Source organism: Stegastes partitus, unplaced genomic scaffold (genome assembly GCF_000690725.1).
Source record: "Stegastes partitus isolate 25-593 unplaced genomic scaffold, Stegastes_partitus-1.0.2 Scaffold1376, whole genome shotgun sequence".
Taxonomy (NCBI): Eukaryota; Metazoa; Chordata; class Actinopteri; family Pomacentridae; genus Stegastes; species Stegastes partitus.
The window spans coordinates 130,920-140,019 of NW_007579107.1; the positions used below are offsets into that span (position 1 = coordinate 130,920).

The 9,100-nt window shown below is 40.1% G+C and overlaps 1 protein-coding gene across 2 annotated transcripts; it reads right to left on the reverse strand.

The window, feature by feature from the left end:
- Window positions 1-112: 112 nt before the first annotated feature.
- Window positions 113-8,835, reverse strand: odr4 (odr-4 GPCR localization factor homolog). 2 transcript variants are annotated; one of them, XM_008299052.1, is made up of 14 exons: window positions 8,738-8,835; window positions 8,298-8,401; window positions 7,797-7,913; window positions 6,794-6,886; window positions 5,609-5,715; window positions 5,493-5,529; window positions 4,937-5,080; window positions 4,744-4,839; window positions 4,069-4,116; window positions 3,795-3,914; window positions 3,605-3,719; window positions 2,189-2,392; window positions 499-552; window positions 113-224 (listed from the first exon to the last, which is right to left on the reverse strand). In XM_008299052.1, exons 2-14 carry the CDS (start codon window positions 8,394-8,396, stop codon window positions 154-156), a joined length of 1,305 nt encoding a protein of 434 aa, XP_008297274.1. In that variant the 5' UTR covers window positions 8,397-8,401; window positions 8,738-8,835; the 3' UTR covers window positions 113-153. The 2 variants fall into 2 exon arrangements, with proteins under 2 accessions (XP_008297274.1, XP_008297273.1); XM_008299051.1 differs by having other exon boundaries at window positions 8,724-8,835.
- Window positions 8,836-9,100: the final 265 nt, after the last annotated feature.

The following is a 9,100-nucleotide window of genomic DNA, read 5'->3' on the forward strand; positions in this document are numbered from 1 at the left end:
TCATTTATGTAGCTGTGTGTGTTTGGAGCTGTGTTTGTACTGTCTATTCCCATGACGACTTCATTAATTATGGATTTTTCTCTTAGAAATCTAAACAGACACTTGACAGACATATTCAAAACAAAACACTTTATTGTGGTGTGTGCACACTCCTTAGATGTCATTGAGGTACAGCATCGAGGCAGCAGTGGCAAGGAGAGCGGCAGCAGCAGCCATGGCAACACCTACACAAGAAAGAGGACGAGAATCAGATCAGTGCTCACACAAGCATGTGAATCATCGTTTTTTTCTGTAGGTACCAAACTAACAAGTGCTAAATATTTCTGGTATTAGCAGCTGATGTTCTTATTGCCAGATTGGGTGCTTACATTATTAATAATAATAATAATAATAATAATAATATCACAACAGGTTTAATTCAACAAGCTGAGAAAAGGATTGAATGAAAACAAACACAAATATTAAATATGCCTTAACGGTGATTGTGAGGTGTTTTACCGATGTAGTTGTTTTTCTTGGCCTCTGGCGCTTTAACAGTTTCCACAGTGGGCTCTGGAAATACACAAAACACACAATTCATAAACGACAGTAATATAAAACCTCAGAGGCTCAAAGCTGGTTAGAAGGAGAATGAGATAAATCACATCAGCTGCACAAACCTTGTTACCACCAGGCTGCACTTACAGCTCTTTAGTTATCATCATTCCTCTGTGGTGTATTTTAAAAATCCCCTCTGGTGAAAATCACATTTCATTTACATTGCTAATGCCTGCACGGTGTGAAATAAGAAGTCAACATTACTTTGGCCTTCATTACTCTGGATACAAGTACGCAGATTTATCTTTCCAGTGCACTGCTGCCACGGGGATGTTTATCTGTCTCAAATCCTTGGAATAGAAAAACAGTTTGAGATTGGTTTAAGTGTATACACGGCCAACAACTATGGTTTTTCTAGCAAAAAACAGTCCGTGTTATGTGATCTAGTTTAGTGTCAATGCCGTGTTTCCCTCATACAGTCTTTCAGAGCGTGACACTAAACAACAGAAATGTTTGTCTTTACAGATTTCAGACAGAGCAAACAGTGACTCTACAGTAATGTTTGAATGATGCGGGTCGAGAGTTTGTTTTCACAAATGCTGGAGGAGGAGGAGCTTTATTCACCTCTCACTTTGTCACGTGTAAAGAACAGCAGGATTTTGTGACTTCACAACCAGTGTGGGGCCAATCGGATGCAAGTGTGATGTCAAAACACGAAGCCTGCTGTAGACACTCACTGAGAGTGGACGTTTCAACAACATTTGAATATCCATAGATTTAGGATAGTTTTATGAGAAAGAGTTGATGCAATTTTACGTTTTTATAATCTAGCAATTTAGGTAATTTAACATCAGATGCAGAGGAAAAAAAGGACAGCTAGTAATGTCACGATGGTTTACAGATAAAAGACTGGTACAAGCACATATATGATGAATGCATTTCATACATTAAAAAAAAATAGTAGCAAGTGTGCAAGAAAAAATACACAGAAAAACTGACATACAGTGATTTTCAAAAGCTGTCAAAATGGTAAAAATAGCAGAAATTACTTTGAAAAAAAAATAAAATATATATTTTTAGCTCATTTAAATACAGCAAACTGGTGTAATGTTATGGTCGCACATTGTATAATTACAATTTGTAAAAACAGTTTCTTGATGCAAATGGGGTTTTTTTTCTACAGTTTTGGTCTTTCTTGGTTTATTTTTTTTACAGTCAACATGCAAATTAATATTTTTCTTCTATTTTACTAGATGCTATCTATACTTCAACAAACCAGAGTAAACTTGTAAATATCAGTTTTAAAAATTCTCCATTTTTCAGTCCTTAACATATGGTGATATTTTTTGACTGATTTAAATATAGAAAAATGGTTTTGAGTTTTTGCCTGTGTTTTTAGACTTAACATTTTAATTCACACCTTATTCTGTAATTTTACTAGTTATTATCTGGAATTTAACAAAACAGGGAAAATCTGTAAAATAACAGTGAAGTGTTAATAATGATTATAATACGAATTAAAAAACAAAAAACTGTTAAAACTGGCAAAGAAAAACACTTTTTTTTCTTCCTTATAGCGTATGGACCATATGGTCAAAATAGAAGCTAAGTTTGGCATTATTTAAGGCATTAGCCATTGTTAACTACTCACCTGCTGTAACGTTGCTCTCTATGACTTCAGCCGCCACTTCCTGCCTGGTGTCCAAATCTTCCTCGGCTGCGTCGATGTCCAGCATCTCCTTCAGCCGGTCGATCACTTCTGGCAAACCCTCGTCACTGAACTGGTAGTCGCTCACACACACTGGCCCGGTGACTTTCACAGGACAAAAGATACGACGAGGGAGGCAGAGCTGCTCTGAAAGAAAAACACACAGACAAGTTTAAGAACATAATAATGAAATGACTTGACCTGAAACATTTCTTGCTGAATCTTGCTGTAGAGTAAGCAGGGAAATAAGATGTACTCATTTCTTTTCTATATTTGGTTACACAAATAGACAGTGACAGTAAAGACACTGATAAACACAAAAGGATGTACAATAAGAAACTGTATAACTTACATCTTATCATATGCTGATGTTTATTTGTACAATACATCCTGACACATAATGCAACGTAGCACCAGTATCATAACCACACCAGCCGAAGTATGAAAGTAGAAAGGAAATTATATATTATTAAGTCATTTTTTTCTGGCATGCAGTATATGACAGTAACTCCCAACGTTATAATTAACTGCATGAATTGAAAATAATCAAACTTGGCCCTGAATAAGCTACAGTAAATGGGTGGCTGGAATAACGAGTAAGATACCAAAACATTTTATAACTAACATTAGAGCCTTTAGCAGGCAAGAGGAAGTACCTGATACATATAGTAACTTTTAATACCTTCCAAGGCCGTAATTCATTGCATTTTTCCTGCTTGTTTACATCTACAGAGATCTATTTTTTCAGCCAGCCTTTTTATTTTGTAATCTTAAAGATGTAATGTCAGTCAACACAAGTGAGCAGATACATTTAGAAGGATACTGGTAGATAATCTAATCCAACTAGAAAAGAGTTGTGGAGTTTCAACAAGGTCGACAGGCATTTTTTAAAAACAAATTCAAAAAATATTTAACATTTGACGCTAATATTTCACAAATATCTTTATAAATATCCATATTTTATGCTATAAAAATGTCGGCCCAATTAGAGATGTTAGAGCAGAAACTGTTCTAAAAAATTTGATGATTTGAGCTGGAACGATCCTGCTGCAGTCACATACAGAGGACACGGTCCGTAATTTTCACAGAATTATATTCGCTTTCCACATGAATCTTTATTTCTTGTTCACCCTGCACTGTTGCGCTTGTAGGGAATTCTCGGTAAACTGTGTTTTGTAGAGGAAGGTAGGCCTCTGCCTACAGTTAAGCTTCTACTGCAGCTCTTCCTATCACTGTGTAAATCCTGCCTCTCTGCTGGGATTGGTTGACCCTGAACCCACCCACAACCCTGAACCTCAACCTCAACTATCTCCAGCCAGAAGCAAATGATTGGTGAAGCAAACCCTGCTGAACTTGTACCTGTCTTTTGTTTGTCTCTGCTGCTGCCCTGGTCCTGCTCTCCGGATGTCAGCAGCTCCTCCAGCAGCATGTGAACCCTCGTGGCCACCGTAGAAACCACATCCCTCTTCAGCAGCTGTAGGTTAAAATCACAAAATGATGAATCCTTCTTCACTTTCACTTGACTTTGTCCACCGTATTAAGACCTTACCTTCTCTGCTAGCTTTGCTTTGGGTTTGTTGCTGTGTAGAAAAGCTCTGCTGTGGATCGCTCCTCTGACCGACACACTGCCTCCACACTGCTGGACCACATCTGTCAACCTCTGGCCATCCTAACGCACAGAGAGTCAGCGTCCTCAGTCTTGTGCACCCTCACACAACTTGATTTAGTGGCTTCATTCGAGCTAAGAGGATTTATTTTGCCAAAAATCTTACAAAAACACAATGGGGTTTTGTTTACTTTTGTGGGTAAGGTGTGTCTCTTACCGGCGTGATGAGCAGCTGAGCTGTGTACGTCTGTCTCACATTCCTCCTCTACAGAGAAACACAGTGGGTTAGAATTACACTTCTGGCTTTGATACAATCTAGATAATCTGTTATTGTGACGGCGGTCTATGGTGGAGATGTTTTTTTAACCTCTTTCAGCCCAGAGAAGGTCAAGGTCTGTATTTATCCAGCGTCTCACATTCATTCCTGCACATTGGCTCCACTCATTATATCATCATTATATATATAAAGACAATAGGACTAAAACACTCACATAGTAAGACTGAGAGTTACTTTACTGGCTTATCCCATGTGACTTAGGGTGAAGGCAGGGGACACCTGGACAGGTCACCAGTCTACCACAGGGCTACACTTAGAGACAGACAACCAAGCACACTCACATTCACACCTACAGACAATTTAGAATCACCAATTAACCTCAACATGTTTTTAGACTGTGTGGGAGGAAGCTGGAGAACCCGGCGAGAACCCACGCTGTACGGGGAGAACATGCAAACTCCACACAGAAAGATCTCGGGTGTCCTCACCGGGATGCGAACCGGCGACCTTCTAGCTGTGAGGCAACGATGCTAACCACTGCTCCACCTTGCAGCCCATCCATAAAAAAAAAAAAAAAAAAAAAAAAAAAGATTCAATGTGCTTTATTCATACAACCTGTCCTGCTGTGAGCTCTGAGTCCTCAGGCAGCTTTTTTCCATCAATCAGACAAACTCCGCTCTCAATCTGGTGTGCCCACACTGTCAGTCCCTCCTGAAACACAGAGTGATAATAAAACAGTTCAGCTGGAGTTCTCACAGACGGATTTATGCATAAGAGTGTGTGTGTGATTGCATGTGTGTGCGCTAACCTTGAGACATTCATCCATGCTTTCTGTACTGGTTTTGTTGTCTGGTAGAGGCACTGACAGGTTTACGTTTAGACAGCATGACACCGTGGCCCAGGAGGAACACACACCTGACTGGTACCTCCAGTCTGCAGGTTTAGCCGTGCTCTGCAACAGACAAGGACGCTGATGTGACTGACAACAGCTCAACACTGCATATGTGGATCTGAACATCACATCAAGTCGAGGATTCTTTAAATATGAGATTTTGAACATAAATACAACCTTTACATAGCAGCAAGCAACTATCAGCTCTATAAAGATACAGTGAAGTAATGCTATTGACTGATCATTAGCCTGGACAATTATCAGATCCTATATTCAGAATTTAAATAGATCTTAGGAGTACTTCTCTAAAAGGGCTGAATATTTATTACCTCAGAACATACCAGTTTTCCTTTGCTGTGATTATTTCAATGAGAAAAATGTCAAATGCAATTTTTAAAATAAGGGTTAGAAGCCATAAGGCACTTAGAAGGTGTTTTCTGAAGGCAATATGAAATGAACGTCACAAACTAACCTTGGGGTCTTTGACGTCGAAGGTTCTGCAAACGGTTCTGTTGTGTCGGGTTAAAGAACATCTTCACACAGTATCTGGCAGCTACCTGACAAGGACAAGGCTGTGGAAAAGGATACTTTCTGGTTTTGGGGTTGACGTGCAGCGTGACGCAGTCTGTGACGTCGTCGTCTGCAGGGTTCCACAGGTGCTCCGAGGAGATCAGGTTCTCCACTGCAAACACCAGCTACCCACACACACAAACACACACTGGGATCAGATAGATAGAACACACTGATGTCTACATGTCCTTCCAGAGCTTCATACCTCAACCGCTGCTCTAGATAAAGCATTTATTTAATGTACCAGTAAACAAAAAGTGACTATTGGACTCCAAATGATTGCTAACGTTGCTCTGAATCTGCTGGATGTATAAACAGGCAGCGGTTGGGGAACACATTAGTCAAAACAATGTAAAGGATATGGTATGGCTGTGTATCCCTCAGCTGCTTATTAGACTTGTCTGCCCCCTAGTGGCCAAAAATGGATTATCTTGCTTTTAAGGTCCTTACCTTTAAAAATGCCTTCACAAAATTCTGTGTGCTTACAATTCATACATTCAAATTCACGCAAGTAGAACGGCAATATTTAACTGCATTGTTCCTCCTACCATACAGCATTCAAAGGCTTAAAACTCAACAGAAAGCACAAATAACTATGACATTAATGTAGTATCTTATTGAGTTGTACTGGCTGGTCTACAAAGATTTTTTTGCAAAGACTCAGAAAGTCTCACGAAAAAAATGGCATTTAATGAATCAGAGACAGAATATGATGAAGAAGAGTTCTGATTAGAAGTCAATATCACTTTATACAGAATGACGGTTTAGAGTAGAGGTTTTAGGAATAGCACACTGAGGAGGAGATGGTGCTGACGTGAGCAGCAGAGAAAGAGACAGGGGAAACGAGTAGAAGACGTTGCTGCTACATCACTGGTTCAAACAGAATGGCAGCCTCTAGAACTAACAGATGGTGCAACACATGTCAAAATAATGCGATCCAAACAAGCCAAATCATCTTTACTTTGAGTTATAAGCGTGTCTTTTTGCAGGTGAACCACTGAATTTTAATCAGCTGTTCATTTTGAAAAGTCTAACCATTCTGCAAAATATTACAAAAACTAAAACGTGGCTGCGTGCTTTGGGAAATGACTGGAACTGACTGAGGGTGTGATCAGATAGTAGTTATTGGGCTTAAACACACATCACCACTGATTGAGGATGTTGTAAGGGTGCTTTTTTTAAGAGTGTGTTGACACGACTCACCTGTCGGAGTGTGGTCAGTGTGTCCTTGGCATCTGTATCAGTGATGATGAAGACTCCTAATACAGACAGGCCCCCGGGCAGCATCCTGGACACCTGGAAACCAGTAACACATATAAACTGTACACTCCAGAAAGGTTTCAAAGTCTCTCTGCATTTGAAGGTTTTGTACAGTATCTCAGCTGTTTCTAGGATGACACTATTCCACACAGAAGAGACCTCAGATGTTGCACCTGGAATCTGCTAGAGCCTTTCTCCCAGTTTGGGGATGACAGACCTGAATGCTCCTGTTACTACTGGGACCACTGCAGACTGCACCTTCCACATCTGTTGCAGCTGCTCTTTCAGGTACTTCTAAATCTTCTCATGCTCCTTCTTCCTAGTGTTCCTGTCAGCTGGGATTACCAAATCTATCACAACTGCCCTCCTCTGCTGCTTGTTGACTGTTCACTATGTCCGGTTAGTGATCCAGCAGCTGCTTGTCAGTCTGGAATTTGTAGTCCTATCCATCTTAGCCCTGTTTTTCTGCACCACCTTCACTGTTTTGTCCCATTTGGACTCGAGGAGTTCTACCCCTCACTTAGCACAGATGTTCCTGTATGTTCTCCCACCCACTTGGTTGCACCTCTCAGTGTAAGCTGCCCCAGCTTGTATCTGATAATCTTCTGCTTTGTGCTTTCTTAGGGGCATCTTTGCACAGCTGCACCTCAGGTCCTGTCTGCTGTGGTAGAACCCTGCCTCTATAACTCTGGTGTGGAGAGCCTTATCTTGTGCTGTTATAAGATTTGTGACTCTGTTGTGTCCTTGTGTGCATTTTACAACTACTACAACCAAGTTAATGTCTTTGTTATTGATTTTTTTTTAGTTTATATTTATCCATCATATGAGGTCCTAGTGTGTTCTAGAAACTCTGCACACACTGAGTGATCACACAGTAAATCTTAACTCGTGTTTTTGTGCTCATATGAGTATGTACTGTAACAGAGCCTCGGCCCTCTTTGCCTACCTGTCGGGCGTGCTCAGTGACCAACTCCTTGTCGACAGAGTTTCCAGCCGCTGCAGTCGACTCCTCTCTTTGGGGCGTTCGAATTGCCATGACAACAAAATCCCTTTGGGCTGAGCTCTGAAATTTTTAATGATTAATATTAGTTACTGTCTCTTTATCTCACACACAGCACACTATTGAGAGAGAGTGTCTTTGGACAGTTAGTCAGACAAAGTGTACGTTTGTCATTGTTTTCTGACAGTTGAAAGACAGAATGGTAATAAACTAAATAAACAAATAGTTTTCTCATTGATAATGTAAATAAAAATATGAAAACTAAAATATTACACTTAACAAATCCTTTATATGACACTTGTTCACATTTAATTCACATCCTCAACACATTTTGACACTATAGCTTGCATGTTGTTGTGCAGTTACAGTATGATCAGAATGTAAGTGGAGTGAGTGATGGCAAACTCTTACACATGGTGCAAGACAGATGTTAGTGTATAACCTCACCTGTCCAATAAGGAGGCCAGTGACTGGACCTGCTAGTTGTTCACATAGTTTAGACAGATACTTCTCCACAGCATCTTCAACTATATAGCCACGACCCATTCTGCCTGAGTAAGAGATGAAGAGTTGATGCAAAATCAATGAACATTCATGTCTTTATCAGTGTGCCTGCAATGAGACAGCGTCAGGAAATAGACGTGTGGAAGATTGTAAATGCTGTAGCTTCTTGGTTTCACTTTTACTGTTATCTACAAACACACAGTGAAGTAATAAACCTAACAAGTCCACAGATGATTAGTGTGCTTCAGGGCTGTCTGTTCCTCCAACTTTAGCTAGCCGACATTTACCAGCTACATATAGCTAAAATAAAATATGTAAAGTTCCGATTATAAACAGCCTACAGCTACAAATTCAAGAACTTCCGCATACCGTGGGGAAAATACCTGGAAGAAGCGAAACAGTGGCAAAAATATGACCCAGAAGGCAGACAGTTTACTCTGAATTATGACAGCTGGCAGTGGTTCGTCAGCAGAGCAAAAAAACACAAGTTACCACAATGCTTTGTGTAGTGACGTATTTCCGTCGCATGTATTTGTCGTAACGAGTGGCCGTTCGTTTTCGGTAACTCTAACAAAAAAGTAACTACACATTGCCGGTTTCTCTTCAAAATAGAATTTCTAACGACCACCGCAACTAGTCATTAATTGTGAACACGGTTTTAAAAACGGTGGGCATTACGTGGGTTGGCACTTTGGTTGTGGGTGAACTATGATGATATGATGATTGCAAACTTAACGTAAAAGCAA

Bases quoted from the DNA above. Each gene is read 5' to 3' on its own strand.
- odr4 (XM_008299052.1), bottom strand. From the start codon at position 8,396: ATGGGTCGTGGCTATATAGTTGAAGATGCTGTGGAGAAGTATCTGTCT. The intron at 4,117-4,743 runs GTTGTATGAATA...GTTTCTCTGTAG, and splicing joins CAGAGCTCACAGCAGGACAG to AGGAGGAATGTGAGACAGAC. The intron at 3,915-4,068 runs GTAAGAGACACA...TCTGTGCGTTAG, and splicing joins CTCAGCTGCTCATCACGCCG to GATGGCCAGAGGTTGACAGA.